Source organism: Ranitomeya variabilis, chromosome 1 (assembly GCF_051348905.1).
Source record: "Ranitomeya variabilis isolate aRanVar5 chromosome 1, aRanVar5.hap1, whole genome shotgun sequence".
Taxonomy (NCBI): Eukaryota; Metazoa; Chordata; class Amphibia; order Anura; family Dendrobatidae; genus Ranitomeya; species Ranitomeya variabilis.
In genome coordinates this window covers 1,025,132,897-1,025,149,324 of record NC_135232.1, presented here as the reverse complement: position 1 = coordinate 1,025,149,324, position 16,428 = coordinate 1,025,132,897, and the positions used below count along the sequence as shown (strand labels likewise).

General features: G+C 45.2%; 1 protein-coding gene and 1 long non-coding RNA gene across 5 annotated transcripts in view; one reads left to right on the top strand and one right to left on the bottom strand.

Moving 5' to 3' along the window:
- CENPU (centromere protein U) overlaps positions 1-8,765 on the top strand; it is a 190,764-nt gene extending 181,999 nt beyond the window's left edge. For all 4 annotated transcript variants that reach the window (XM_077279588.1, XM_077279587.1, XM_077279585.1 and 1 more), the window contains 3 exons: positions 2,350-2,411; positions 6,402-6,558; positions 8,358-8,765. In XM_077279588.1, the coding sequence (XP_077135703.1) occupies positions 2,350-2,411; positions 6,402-6,558; positions 8,358-8,480 (342 nt within the window). In that variant the 3' untranslated portion in view covers positions 8,481-8,765. The remainder of the gene's footprint in view (positions 1-2,349; positions 2,412-6,401; positions 6,559-8,357) is intronic.
- The window catches only part of LOC143793024 (uncharacterized), a 34,473-nt gene that overhangs the window by 7,949 nt on the left and 10,096 nt on the right, over positions 1-16,428 (bottom strand). The window lies entirely within an intron of this gene.

The following is a 16,428-nucleotide window of genomic DNA, read 5'->3' as shown; positions in this document are numbered from 1 at the left end:
CTCTCTCATTCCTCAGCATCTCTTTCTTCAGCATCTTTCTTCAGCATCTTTCTTCAGCATCTTTCTTCAGCATCTCTTTCTTCAGCATCTTTCTTCAGCATCTCTTTCTTCAGCATCTCTTTCTTCAGCATCTCTCTTCAGCATCTCTTTCTTCAGCATCTCTTTCTTCAGCATCTCTTTCTTCAGCATCTCTTTCTTCAGCATCTCTTTCTTCAGCATCTCTTTCTTCAGCATCTCTTTCTTCAGCATCTCTTTCTTCAGCATCTCTTTCTTCAGCATCTCTTTCTTCAGCATCTTTCTTCAGCATCTCTTTCTTCAGCATCTCTTTCTTCAGCATCTCTTTCTTCAGCATCTCTTTCTTCAGCATCTCTCTTCAGCATCTCTTTCTTCAGCATCTCTTTCTTCAGCATCTCTTTCTTCAGCATCTCTTTCTTCAGCATCTTTCTTCAGCATCTCTTTCTTCAGCATCTCTTTCTTCAGCATCTCTTTCTTCAGCATCTCTTTCTTCAGCATCTCTTTCTTCAGCATCTCTTTCTTCAGCATCTCTTTCTTCAGCATCTCTTTCTTCAGCATCTCTTTCTTCAGCATCTCTTTCTTCAGCATCTCTTTCTTCAGCATCCCTTTCTTCAGCATCCCTTTCTTCAGCATCCCTTTCTTCAGCATCTCTTTCTTCAGCATCCCTCTTTCTTCAGCATCCCTCTTTCTTCAGCATCCCTCTTTCTTCAGCATCCCTCTTTCTTCAGCATCCCTCTTTCTTCAGCATCCCAACCTGTAACTCGGGAGCCAGTGATGTGTGGCTCACGGCTGCCTGCCAGCTTGGTGTATTAGCACCAGGTGAAAATAACTATTAAGAGCAGATCTCTAAATTGTGACTTTTGTGTGTAGCCCTGTACAGAAGGGCAGATCTCAATGGGGGTGAGATGGGAAACCGTGGAGCTTGGCATAGTGCCTTAGTGTGATTTGAGTGGAAAAGCTATGGTTGTCATTATACCAGTAATGGAGGCTCTTGGTGTCACTACTGTTGGAGCTGTGCCTGGTTAACAGCTTTTGTCAGGCGGCCTCGAACCTTCTAAGCAGCTCAGATGCTGAGAGTTGGGATCCCTCCTGAAGGTATTTCATTTTTAAAGACCCAGAAAACCCTTTAAGTGTGGATGGCGTATAAATGAATATTTTCTTTTGAACCCAGGGAGAGTTTAGATAATTTTGTTTCACTGAACAACCACTCTAAATTATCACAAGATAGGTGATAATTTTCAGATTGGCAGAGGTCTGACTACTGGGACTCCCACCAATCGGCAAAATGGAGGCTCTTACCCCCATTAGAATGGAGCTGCAGTGTGTATGCTTACCGTCACTCCATTTGAGGATGTGGGCAAAGCTGAATGCTGCACTCGGCAGCATCATAGAGAATGAATAGCGCTCTGCTCAGGCGTGTATACTGCTGCTACATTCTAACTGGTGTAAAAGCGCTTTGTTCTGCCAATCGGAGGGGAGGGGATCACAGTGATCAGATCTTCATCAATCCATAAATTATCACCTATCATTGTTACAGTGGACAAGCCCTTTATTAAGTGACTTGAGTTTGTGTCATCGGATGTTTTATGATGATGTGCGGCTCAAGTCACGTGACCGCTGCAGCCACTCACAGGCAGCAGTGGTTTTGCGGCTGGTGGAATAGCGATATCACCACTTCCTGTCTTTGCACAGATCTTAGAGCGTCCTGCTCTGGATCCCGTAGGTGAGTATGACTAACTTTGACCAGGGGACAGGATATGTTAAAAGTAACAAAGTTTTACTGTGCCTGGACAACCCCTTTAAAGAAAGGCTTCTTGTGTTATGGAAATATTTGGGTTGGATAAATCTTATCCCTGTGTGTGCTGCGGCCGCTCCCAATTAGACTGAGTATTTTGAGCGCTCATCAAGAATGGACTGTACACAACTGTGACAGAACAACATTCCATCAATACTGATACTTTATTGTACATACATAGTTTTATATTTTCACATAGAAAGGAGTGGTTAGGGGTTGTCAGGGGTGGTTAGTTAATTACCATATTGTCTAGCTCCTCTGTCATTGGTTATCTAAACATATATGGAATATTGTGATTAATGCTCATATGACTGCTGATTAAGCAACTAAACTTGAGTTCTGTATGTAGGACAGAGTTGAGACATTTGATCAGCAGTCACCAAACATCTGACTCTGTTCTGCTTTAGGGATGGAAAACCCCATATGATCTGTCTGGGTTATATTAGTTCGTGTCAGCCATTTTAAACCATTGATTATAATGTATATATTAGCTGTGAGCATATAAGTATATATATTTCTATCACACTTGTATCTCACAGATGCGGTCTGAAATTGGAATGAAGAGAAAGCGTTTACTGGAGGTGAAACACGCAGCCCTGGTGTAAGTAATGTTATTCCTGCATTGCTTGCTCTGTGCGCACTGGCGGCCGGTGACACCGAATATAACCAGGAATGTTTGTCAGGTCTCGCTCCCTTTTCCCTTTGGCTGAATGCAATATTAGAAATAGCGGAGATCTTCTCTGAGACTTATTAACGGAGATCTTTCCTGTCAGTTCAAGGATGTCCTCCCGCCCCTTCATAGAGATGTTTCCCACATCTCTCTCCCACCTAACTTTTCCCAAGGCCATGACTTTATCACCTACCACAATATCTAGTACCCCATTACATGAGATGGGAAGGTCTGAGATCTTTTCCTGAGTTGGCCTAAGGTGTAAATATTTAAAATACTCTGAGTTGCTCAGATCGAACTCTTGTTTCAAATGAACAGAAATGTCCGTCTACATAATTAGAACACATTTCAGCCCGTCTCTTCCAATTCCCAAATCCCTCCAAATGTAGAAGCTCCTTTTGGTCACCAAAGATTATAGAAACCTGAACTGTGTTAATTCTTTTAGATTTTATATATCACATTTTGCAGATTATAAGATGCAGCCCAAATTTTGGGAAGGAAAATAGTAGAATTTTTTTTTATAAAATGGTGGTGCGTCTTATCCGCTTTTACGGTAGCTTACCTGGGGGAATGTGGCAGTGGAGCAGGGTCCCAGGTGGCAGAGTCGCTGCTGGCGGCAGAGGCAGGAGATGCTGCAGGCCCAGCCTGGTAGGAGGTGGTGTTCAGCGGTGGGGGCCTCCGGCGACATTTTGTGAAAACCTAAAGCCCCCCGCGTTTTCCATGCTTTTCAATGCAGTGGACTTCGGAAAAATGGCTGATGAAGGCATCACATGCGCAATTAAAATCTGTGCCGAGATCTCAGTTTGTGCATGTGCCGCAGTTTCTTTTAACTTGCTGTTTGTTTAACCCTTTCCCTGCCAAAAACATATCTCATACATCCTTCTCGGTCACATCTAAGCAGTCAAGAATGTATGAGACACATGTGTCATACTCATGGCCAAATATCAGTGGGATCTCTGAAGTGTTCCAGGGCTTATTTTTATACTGAAATTCTCTGCTTTAAAATGAGATGTCCCAACCCTAGCTAAAATGAGTAAAATTAAGAGCTGCGGATTTCTCCATCTCGCACTCCCTACTCGGTTTTATCCTGCGGTATCTCAGGCTGCGTTGTGACTATTGCAAAGAATGAATTGAGTGTTGGTGCACTTGATCGACCTCTGCTTTCTTCACAAAGGGCTTTTTCTTCAGTTCTCAGGAACGCTGGAGGCCCCAACAGTCAGACCCCTGTGGATAGGGGATAACTTTCAAACTTGAAAATATCCCTTTAAACCTACGGATGATTAATTGCCAGTGCATGATTGTGACATAAGTTACATGGAAGGAGATATCAGCACATGTGCACAGTTATTAAAGTGAACCTGTCAGCAGGATTGTGCCCAGTAACTACATAGTGTCAGGTCGGCACCATTATACTGATTAAAATGATACCTCGGTTGATACAGGAAAGAAATATATCTTGGTACCGTGTTAGCCAGTAGATAGAAAAATGTTTAGACTCTCAATTCTAAACACCTCGGTTGATGAAATCCGTCTTGTGGTGGTTGTTTAATCTTTATTTTCATTTTTAAGTTAATGATATGCTTGTGCCCCGGGGGCGGCCTGTGGGGGTCATCATGTGGTGCTCTAAATAGCTATTCATAATGCAGACAGCTGACAGGTCACTGATCCCTCACTGACCTGCCCCCTAGTTTACATAATCAATATATGTACATACCGTATATACTCGAGTATAAGCCGAGAATTTCAGCCCATTTTTTTAGGCTGAAATTGCCCCTCTGGGCTTATACTTGAGTCATTCCCAGGGGTCAACAGGGAAGGGAGAGCGGCAACTGTGTAATAATACTCACCTGCTCCTGGCGCGGTCCCTGCACGTCCCTGGTTCTCCGGGCGCCGGCAGCTTCTTCCTGTATTGAGCGGTCACATGGTACCTCTCATTACAGTAATGAATATGGACCCGATTCCACTCCCATAGGGGTGGAGCCGCATATTCATTACTGTAATGAGCGATACCATGTGACCGCTCCATACAGGAAGAAGCTGTCAGCGCCTGGAGAAGCAGGGACCGCGCCAGGAGCAGGTGAGCATATTCACCTGTCCCACGTTCCATCGTCGGCGCCACTCCATCTTCTGCTTCCTCTGCAGTGACACTCAGGTCAGAGGGCGCGATGACTCGATTAGTGTGCGCGTCGCCCTCTGTCTGAACTTCAGTGCAGAGGACGCGGAAGACTCAGCAGCGCCGACGGTGGAACGGGAAAGGTGAGTATAGCAAGTGCCGGGGGCCTGAGCGACGAGAGGTGAGTATGTGATTTTTATTTTTTATTTTATTTTATTTTTTATCGCAGCAACAGCATATGGGGCAAATATCTCTATGGAGCATCTTATGAGGTCATGTGCAGCATTATATGGGGACAAATATCTCTATGGAGCATCTTATGGGGCCATAATCAGCATTTGTGCAGCACTATACGGGGCAAATGTGTCTATGGAGCATCTTATGGGGCCATAATCAGCAATTTGTGCAGCATTATATGGGGCAAATATCTCTATGGAGCATCTTATGGGGTCATAACCAACATTTGTGCAGCATTATATGGGGCATATTTTAATATGGAGCATTATATGGGGCCCATCATGAACTGTATGGAGCATTATATGGGGCTCCTGATTCAATATGGATATTCAAAAACACTTAACCTACTGATGTCTCAATTAATTTTACTTTTATTGGTATCTATTTTTATTTTTGACATTTACCAGTAGCTGCTGCATTTTCCACCCTAGGCTTATACTCGAGTCATTAAGTTTTCCCAATTTTTTGTGGCAAAGTTAGGAGTCTCGGCTTATACTCGAGTATATACGGTACTTAGGAAAAAAAAAAAACACCCGTCTGCTGGCAGGTGCCGGCCGTGGCACTTGCTCTGCAGCATAATCACGTGTTTAATGTGCAGTTGATTATTGTGCTTTATGTTTTCCTGAGGAATATAAAAAAGAAAAAAAAATCCATTTAAAAATGTCACCCGCCGTGCCTGTGCAGTAGCAACTATTGGTGTATATAGAGGAGATCTGATAGCTGTTGCGGCGCCACCTTGTTAGAGAGGAAAATAAAAGTCCTCCAAGATGGCGCCGCCCGCGCAGTAGCAGCTGTCGGATCACGTCTATATACACCGATATCTGCTACTGCGCAGGTGCAGCAGGCGCCATTTTAAAATGGTTGTTTTTGTTCATACTCCTCAGGAAAACATAGCACATTTATTAACTGCACATTACACATACAATTATGCTGCAGCGTAGGTGTCACAGCTGGTGCCTCCCTGCAGAAGGTTTTTTGTTTTTTTGTTTTCTTTTAGTATATACAGATATTCATTATGCAAACTAGAGAGCAAATCAATGAGGGATCAGTGACCTGTCAGCAGTCGGCATTATGAATACCTAACCAGAGCACCACATGAAGACCCCCCACAGGCCGCCCCGGAGCACGAGCATGTCATTAACTCAAAACTGGAAATAAAGATTAATCGGTATAACAGCGCCGACCTGACAGTGTCTGTAGATTACTGAGCACAATCCTGCTGACAGGTTCCCTTTAATGGATCCGCCTCCTCTTTCATTACATGTGAATAATGGTGAAAAAACAAGTTTGCATATGTAGGTATTTGTTGACATGGTGTATGTCCTATTTTAAGTGTAGGAGGTTGAGCTTTTATTTATGAGCTGGTACATGTACGTATATCATTGGTTATTCTGTAATAAGCAATGGGCAAAATAAATCTCTCAAGGGCCTTTTGAAAATGTAAAAATATAGACCTCACCTTATTAGTCTAAAATACCATTTATATTGTTTCAGGAAAGAAGTACGGTCTGTATTTATTGGAAATAACCAGTTACCAGAAATGTTGCCATGACTCTTTCTTGCTTTTTTAGGAAACAGCCTAAATTAAATCTGCTAGAAAAGGAGTATTCAGATCTGGAGCAAAAGCGTAAATCACTCAAAAGCGCTAGAGCTATCCTTGACAATCTTACACACTTCAAAGAAGATTACATGAAGTTCAAAGCTGAAAATCCCCATGTTCAGGAAACTGTAAGTATTTCATTAAGACTTTTTGAAACTACTGGTTTGTAATGTTGTCTCCAATTGTCATATAAGCAAAAGCTGATCGATAAAGTCCTTACACAGTGCCCATCATCACACTTTAATTTCCAATGGAGAATAACTGTACTACCGTTTGGGGATCATTATTGTCAGCAGGTCTCAGAAGTTGCATTCCAAACTGTCCTATATAACCTGTCTATTTGACTGTACATAGAGAAAAGAAAGTGGGAAAACCTTTGAAGCAAGTTTTGCCTGGAGAACCCAGAGGAAACCCACCTAAACATTGGGAGAACGTGAAAACTCAATGCAGTTAGAGATATACTAGATTGTGGCCCGATTCTAACGCATCGGGTATTCTAGAATATGCATGTCCCCGTAGTATATGGACAATGATGATTCCAGAATTCGCGGCAGACTGTGCCCGTCGCTGATTGGTCGAGGCAACCTTTATGACATCATCGTCACCATGGCAACCGTTATGACATCTACGTCGATACTGTGCCCGTCGCTGATTGGTCGAGGCGAATTCGCGGCAGACTATGCCCGTCGCTGATTGGTCGAGGCAACCTTTATGACATCATCGTCGCCATGCTGTGCCCGTCGCTGATTGGTCGAGGCCTGGCGGCCTCGACCAATCAGACGCGGGATTTCCAGGACAGACAGACAGACTCAGACCCTTAGACAATTATATATATAGACTAGATTGTGGCCCGATTCTAACGCATTGGGTATTCTAGAATATGCATGTCCCCGTAGTATATGGACAATGATGATTCCGACTGTGCCCGTCTGTCATGTTCCCAATGGCAGGGAATTAAACACATAACACGGGCAAAAACAGGACGAGCTCTAGGGTGATGGAACCTGAGCTGACCGCGATCCTGAACCTCAACACTCAACTAACAGCAGCCGGGGAACGTTCCTGGGGGGACTCTAGACGTCTCGCGCCAGCCGGAGATCTAGCTACCCCTATCAGAAGAATCACAGACCTATCTTGCCTCCAGAGAAATATTCCCACAGAAATAGCAGCCCCCCACATATAATGACGGTGAAATGAGAGGAAGGCACAAACGTAGTTATGAAAACAGATTCAGCAAAATGAGGCCCGCTTAAGCTAGATAGCAGAGGATACAAAAGGTGAACTGCGCGGTCAGCTTAAAACCCTTCAAAATACCATCCTGAAATTACTTGAACTCATGTGCCAACTCATGGTACATGAGTGGTAATTTCAGCCCACTAGAGCAACCAGCAGCAGAGAATTACATATCTGCAAGCTGGACTAAAAACATGAAAGCAAACATGAAACAGGGAAATCCAGACTTATCTTGTCTTGAAGGCCTAGGAGCAGGTAGCAAAGGTAACAGAGACACACTGATACATTGATAGCCGGCAAGGGAATGACAGGAAAGCCAGGTTAAATAGGAAACACCCAGCCTCTGATGGACAGGTGGAAACCAGAGACCGCAACCCACCAAAGTCACCCAGTACCAGTTGTAACCACCAGAGGGAGCCCAAAAACAGAATCCACAACACCCGTCGCTGATTGGTCGAGGCAACCTTTTTGACATCATCATCGCCATGGCAACCATTATGACATCTACGTCGATACTGTGCCCGTCGCTGATTGGTCGAGGCCCAGGTGGCCTCGACCAATCAGCGAATGAATAAACGGGACAGACAGACAGACAGAAAAACCCTTAGACAATTATATATATAGATATGGCAATGGTATATATATTGGATGTATTTGTCCACTATGTCATTATTGTAATTAATGTATTTTGCAGTATGGGACCTCCAGTCTCCCAGCATTGTGTCTGGAAGCAGGAAATATTATGAAGGCTGAGCAGCATTTCCACATAGTGAACAGGAAGCTGCAATCTGTTATCGACAAAGAGAAAGAAGACTGACGAGGAATGGACTTTGCCTCTTTCCATGTTTCGGACAGAATTTTGTTATTAGTGTATTGTTGTTTTTTAATATAATACAGTTGCTCTTCTAATACTACTGCTGTACTAGTGGGTGGTAGATTGGTAGGCTATTAAGGTACCTTCACACGAAACGACGCTGCAGCGATAGCGACAACGATGCCGATCGCTGCAGCGTCGCTGTGTGGTCGCTGGGGAGCTGTCACACAGACCGCTCTCCAGCGACCAACGATGCCGAGGTCCCCGGGTAACCAGGGTAAACATCGGGTTGCTAAGCGCAGGGCCGCGCTTAGTAACCCGATGTTTACCCTGGTTACCAGCGTAAAATGTAAAAAAAAAAAAAACAGTACATACTTACATTCGCGTCCCCCGGCGTCCGCTTCCTGCACTGACTGACTGACTGAGCGCCGGCAGTAGCAGGGCACAGCGGTGACGTCACCGCTGTGCTTTCACTTTCACTTTGCGGCGCTCAGTCAGTGTGGGAAGCAGACGCCGGGGGATGCGAATGTAAGTATGTAGTGTTTGTTTTTTTTACATTTTACACTGGTAACCAGGGTAAACATCGGGTTACTAAGCGCGGCCCTGCGCTTAGTAACCCGATGTTTACCCTGGTTACCAGTGTAAAATATCGCTGGTATCGTTGCTTTTGCTGTCAAACACAACGATACACGGCGATCGGACGACCAAATAAAGTTCTGAACTTTATTCAGCGACCAGCGACATCACAGCAGGATCCTGATCGCTGCTGCGTGTCAAACTAAACGATATCGCTAGCCAGGACGCTGCAACGTCACGGATCGCTAGCGATATCGTTACAAAGTCGTTTCGTGTGAAGGTACCTTTAGTCATATCTATGATAGAGGATTAGTGCACATTTACACTGCGCTGTATAAGATAACACAGGCTTTGTGTAATATACGCACACTGGTAATATACACACTGTTCGGATTCAGCTTCTCTTTCTGGTTGCAGCATTCATCACATGACTGCAAATATGTGATTTCCATACTTGAGGTCATGATCTTACTATATTCTCATCCGCTTATCTCAATTTTCTTTTTTTTTTTTTTGAACCAAATATTTTTATTGTTATTATGCATAAGAAAGACAATAAAATCCATTCAAATAACAAGGTACATTTGTGTTTTGATGTAGAAAAAACAATACCTTGCAATCACCTTTCTTGCAATGAATAATAATCTAGCAATTGCCATGTTGGCAGTTTCATCGGTCAGGATTTCCTCCACATACCCACATACACAAACCACCGGATCCCTGGGAATCGAACACCCATAAATCACCCCGATCTGGTTCAACACCACAACCCAGTATGCAAATAGCCTGGGACAAAGCCACAGCATGTGCAGTATATCCGCCTGAGACTGTGAGCACCTAGGGCACCCAGAATCATCTCTCAACCCAGCTTTAAATAACATGTCAGGTGTCCTGTAGGCCCTATTTATCACATACAGTTGTGACAATCTCCCAGGCTCACTCATCGACAGCTTGGGTATATATTCCAATATAGATTCCCACCTATCGTCGTCTATTTGCCCCAATTCGGCCTCCCACTTCCCTCTGGCCTTAATAGGGTAATCTATTAGAAAAGTGTGTAGTAAATCACCATATACTTCGGATATTGCCCCCTTTGTACCATTGTTATTTAATATAAAGTCCAACATTAAATCCATCTGAATCATTATAGGCCCTCTCCTTTTTTGCGCCTGAAATGCGTGCTAAACCCGTCTATATTGATACAACTTTAACCCTGGGAACTGAAATTCCTGCTGCAGCATATCATAAGATTTAAGATTCCCACTATGAATCAACTGACCTATCAACCCAATACCTTTTTCCCTCCACTCTCCCATTCCTTCCATATGATTGAATTCTTGAAAAGAGGGGTTATCCCAAATAGGTGAAAACTCTGTAAATCTCACAACTCCCCTTATTCGTTTAAGCGTCTGCCATACCTTATGAAACTAATTAAATTTATGGTGTGAAGACAAGTTCCGACTTTCCTAAATAGTCCTGCTTCTAGACCCTGGGACAAGGGCCACACGCCAATAATGTATTCCAGACTGCTATGACTCTGACCTTTCTCAAGCCCTTTCCCCCATCCCCTAAGATGCTGGCTCTGCGCAGACAAAAAATACAACCAGGGATTAGGCAGGGCAAGTCCCCCTTTATCTTTAGGTCTCTGCAATATCTCCTGCCTAATTCTCGGACTCTTCCCGCCCCACACCAGCTCTCCAAATAATGTTCTTAGTCTACGGAATCTGGTCAGTGGGATCCATACCGGAGAATTATGTAAAATATACAAAACCTGTGGCATCACAACCATCTTAAGGAGATTTACTCTACCCACCACCGACAAATGCAACTTATTCCAAGCTGAGATTTTGGCTCGTAATTTGGCTATTAATGGTTCAAGATTAAGCTCCTCAAATCTTGTTAAGGGGAGAGACACCTGGATCCCTAGATATTTAAATTGCGAAACCACCCTTAATTTTGTTCTTTCTTCCACCTCCCGCGTACAATCCACTTCTCTATCCACCTGCAAAACACTTGATTTATCCCAGTTGATAACCAATCCTGAAATTTGCCCGAATCCTTCAATTAAAGAAATTACATTTCTTAAAGGCTCCACAGGACCCTCAAGAAAAAGCAAAATGTCGTCGGCATACAGAGCAATTTTTTCCTCCCTTTTCCCATACACAAACCCCTTTACTGTCTGTGACCTTCTAATAGCCGCTGCCAGAGGCTCCACCGCCAGAGCAAACAGCAACGGAGACAACGGGCACCCCTGCCGCGTACCTCGAAACAGTTGAAAGCTTTCTGACAGTGCATTATTCACCCTGATTTTAGCCACTGGAGAGGAGTATAGAAGTCTTACCCATGATATAGAAACTGGCCCAAACCCGTAGCGACTCAGCACCGACCACAGGTATTGCCATTCTATACTATCGAAGGCCTTATGTGCATCAAGGGAAACCACTACCCTCCTACCAGCATTCTCCGCCTGGATCTGCATATTGAGAAATAGCCTTCTCAAGTTAATGGCAGTAGATTTATTAGGCATAAAGCCCGATTGGTCCGAATGATCCAACTTTTCTATCACCCGAGTCAGTCTGTTCGCCAAAATCTTAACATCTGTTGTTAGGAGTGATATCGGTCTATATGACTCCGGCAGCCGTGGGTTTTTTTCCGGTTTAGGAATGACCACAATAATGGCCTCCCTCATGGAAGCAGGTAATATTCCCCTCTCCAGTGACTCCTCAAATACCCCCAACAATCTGGCCAGCAACCCCTCAGTAAAGACCACATAGATCTCAGCAGGGATGCCGTCAGCCCCCGGAGCCTTCCCCCCCGCCATGGACCCCAAGGCACCCTCCAGCTCTTCCACCGTAAGCGGCCTATCTAACCAATCTCTATCCTCAGCTTCTAGTCTAGGTAAATTTGCATCTTCTAGAAATCTGTCAATTTCTCCTTCTCTCTGCCCCGTTTGTGATGTATACAATATGCTATAAAATCCCTTAAAACCTTCCAAGATTTGGGCCACCTGCGTTACAATACCACCACTGATAGCAGGTGACCCACCTTCTCTCCTTCCGCGTAAAAGGCCTCTTTTTGGAAAGCTCTCGCCCACTCTGCCTTGCGTAAGTGTAATTTGTTTACCTCCTCCTGAGCCGTCTTCATACGGTTTATGGTGTCCTGTGAACGCAAATTACTCAATGCAGCCTCCGCTGCCCTCAATTCCTCCAATATCACTTTGTCAGATTCCCTTGTTTGTGTTTTATGCCTAGAAATCTCTTTAGATAATATTCCCCTCAAATAAGCCTTCATGGTGTCCCAAACCACATGTTTCGCTGCACTACCATCATTAAATTTAAAGAATTCCTTTTTCTCTTCCCCGATCTTTCCCATGTCAAGAATTTGTAACCAGAAGGGATTAATCTTCCACCCCAATTTAGCCATCTCCCCAAGGCCTTCAATTTGCAATGTTACTACCAATGGACTGTGATCCGACACTACTCTAGGCATATAGTCCACCTCCTGTACCAACCTATCCATTCCTTCATTACCCAGGGCCATATCAATACGGGATAGAGAGCCATATGTCGCCGAATAACAGGAGAAACGGTATGTATCAGTATTACGAACTCTCCATAAGTCTTTCCATGCCACTTCTTTCAAACTGCTGCCGAACACTGTTAAATTCCCCTCCTTCCGGGGCGTGGCCTGGCGGCACAAGAGACTAGACGCACTTGCAAAGAGCTCCTGCATATATCAGGGATTTCTCAAGCTTTATAGCCTCACCAACAGCGATATAACTGCCTGCACAGGTCAATTTACAAAATCTACCCCTGGGGGAAGTTACCGAAGTGGGGAGCACAACTTCATCAGCCTGGGATTCACACTTCAATCCGAGGAGAGCTGAGCGGGAAGGTGCCATCTTTGAGCTTACATACAAGAGTGTGCTGCAGACGGAGGCGATCCTAAAGAGGTACCGACTACTCCAGCCCCGGGCTCACCTCCCCCCCTCCTCCCCCGTACTACCACTTACCTAGACTTGACCCCTGCCACCCCCATAGACTCGGATAAGGGGATTACCCCGGCGCCTCTCTGCTGCTGCTTGCAACCTTCTACATCACCCACCTACAGCGCACGTGAAGTAGCGCCCCGGCTGGGACCGAAGATTAGTTACGGGCTCTCTGCAAAGTCCGACGATTCGTCTCCTCCAACGCCCCGCGCTCCATCTGGCTTAGCGGAGGGCCCTTCTTTGAATAAGCTCTGCACGGGATATAACAACCACGGCGGGTTTCCCGCCATAACCGGCGCCATTTTGGACACGAGCTCCGTCGCAGAGTGAATCATCTGTGCTCGGCTCTAGTGAGGAGGCGGCCCGACTTCCCAGCTTTCCCCGCAGACAGTTTCTCCTGCTGCCCCATCCCCACTGGGTGTAAAAGAACTATTGACAGAACTCAGTCTTGGGGCTTTTGCTGGTACCCCTCAACATCTCTATAAGACCACATAAATATCTGATAATCACCTGGTAATAACTACCTCATTACTCCCGAGACAATCTTCCTTTTCCCAATTATATTTGGAAATCCAGAGAGCCTTTCTAAAAGTGTGGGTAGAAGAACCGAGATCGTCTAAATACAATTTAGTGGTACCACACTGACACCTAGTGGCCGCATAAAGGAACTAATTCTCTTTGAATATTATTAGAAATCCTCTGGCCTACATAGACCTGCCTCCCCATCCAGCACTTGAACTGACACTCTCGCTGCCTGGACAAAACTCTAATAAAATAACACTCTATTGTCAGACCCTGATCATCTCTCCTCCATAACGCAACGCTGCATCTATCTTACTACCGCCTTTTCCCCACCAGCGTTTAGGTCATACTTAAAGAGGAATAAACGTATTCTTAGCACCTTAAGGTGCAACAAGCACTTATTTAGAATTCAGAATACAACTGGGATACAGAAGGTGCCCTAGAAGACAGAAGTATAACAGCATCCAGGGCTCAATCCAAGATCTGGTGATAAAATTTGTAATACACTAAATAGACGAGCCCTAAAAGACAGACATCTAGTGACATCTAGTGCCTAATCTCAGAACTGGTGATACATTCTATAATACACAAAAAAGTCTTAACTGGTCACCAGTAGTTCCCACTGCTGCAATAGCGACACCTAGTGTCCATGTTGAGCTCTAACCCTGAGCACATTATGAGGATTATTTAAAAAAATCCTCTTCATAGAGGCGCATGTGCGGTTTTCAGCGGTGACAGTCATGTCTTGCTGATCTCCGCTACCCGACCTACCTATTTAGGCCCTAATCAGCACCTGAACCACGCCAAACACACTGCAACTGGACTCACTGCACTCTCAGGTGACCCTCCTACTGGCGATGCCTAAGAAGGGAGGCGCGACACAAACACCAGGCCGTAATATCGCAGATCTTTTTCAGAGTGGCGGCACTTCCAAGATGACTACGACGACATCTCTCCCCTCGGCCTCTACGGGGAATACAGGAGATATAATGGACCAAGATGAGACCAGTCCCCACATGGAGACAACGATCTCCACGGCAACTCTTACCAGATCCTTGCAAGAGACTTTCCGGTCAGAGCTTACCTCAGCTATGCAGAAGATCTCCCAGATACAGGACATTATGCAGCGTACGGTGGCCCTGGAGGAAAAGATGGATGCCACTGCAGACGCCTTAGAAGAGGATCGCGAAACCCTCAAACTACATGCAGAACGTGTCACAGAACTAGAACTCCGATGCGAAGACTATGAGAACAGATCACGTCGGGGTAACCTGCGGATCAGGGGACTTCCCGAAAATATTGTAGCTCTCAAAGACACTGCTACTGCTCTTTTCACCGCGCTACTCCCTGACACAGACCAGTCCATGCTGCATATCACCAGAATCCATAGGGCCCTGGGCAGGCCACGCAATAGTGATACGCCCAGGGATGTGATCCTAAAACTACATTATGAGGAGGCACGAGATCTAATCCTGAATGCTGCACGTGATAATCCAGACCTGCCGGGACTGCCATCTTCAGTACATATTTATGCGGATATCGCGTCCACCACCCTCGCCAGGAGGAGATCCCTCAAACCAGTAACATCAGCCTTGCAGACGGCACAGATTAAATACAGATGGAGCTTCCCCTTCGCCCTCATCTTTACACACAATTCTCAACTGTACACCTGCCGTACACTAGAAGAAGGGAAACAAGCCATGCTTAAAGCTGGGATCCCGATCTCTATAGAGACTTCAGCCATGCCACAGAGAAAACCAAGACCGCAAAGAGAATGGCAAAACACCCCCAGAATGAGGAGCCAAAACGCACGGATCGTCTGACATGTCTAACTTACAAGACCATCCACTTTAATTCCCGAGGGGCGGAGCGGGCTGATACTGCTCATCCTGATTGCTCCTGGAGTTGGGGGGAAGGGGATGATGGCTCTTTGCTGCATCTCCTTTCGGCCCTCCAGAATTAGTAATTGTATACTAATCGTTTATATAGATATTCTATTCCGACTTTAAACGCAAGAGGTCCATCAGATTACTGCATCTCTAATTGACCCTATTCCTCCCCTACCTTACCTCACTCTGATTCCCCCCTGCTTCCCCCTTTCTCCCCAATAATTCCCGTACTGCAGTCCCCTCCTTTCCCCCCCTTCTCCTCTCTTCTCCCTACCCCTCCTTCCCCCATTTCCCTCACCTCTCCTCCCTTCTCCTCCCCCTCCTTCCTCTCCCCCCTTCCTCCCTTCCCTTTCTCCCTCCCCCCCTTCCTTCCCTCCCCTCTCCCCCACCTCTTCCCTCCCCCCCTTTTTTTTTCTCCCTTCCTCCCTCCCCTCCTTTCCTTCCTCTCCCCCCTCCCCCTTTTTTTTTTTTTTTATTTTCTTCTTCTTTTCTCTCTCCCCTTTGTACCTATCTCTTTATCAAGGACCTAAATGTCGGGTTTGCAACATGCTGCCTAAACTTGGCGACACCTGGTACTCCACTTAATATGGTAATCCAGATCGCCATATTTTCCGAATTTGATATTCGTTTGTCATTATTAATTGTTATGTTTGTCTTTGTCTCCCCCCAGTCTGTTTTTTTCCTACTGTTTTCCCACAGAGAACATCACTGCACCAGAGATCATCACTGCACTTTTCGACTAAATCATCACCTACTAATCGGAGACACGGTTCTTGTTCCCGCTCGAGCCTCCTCATTCTCCAGCGGTAAATATATACAGAAAAATGTGTAATGTTATTTCTCATAATGTCCGAGGATTTAACTCGCCTATTAAACGCAAGAAAGCCTTCCTTGACTACTCAAAACACGCACCAGACATTATTTGTCTCCAGGAGACCCATTTTTCCACCTCCTCCCACCCTAAGCACTTTGATGC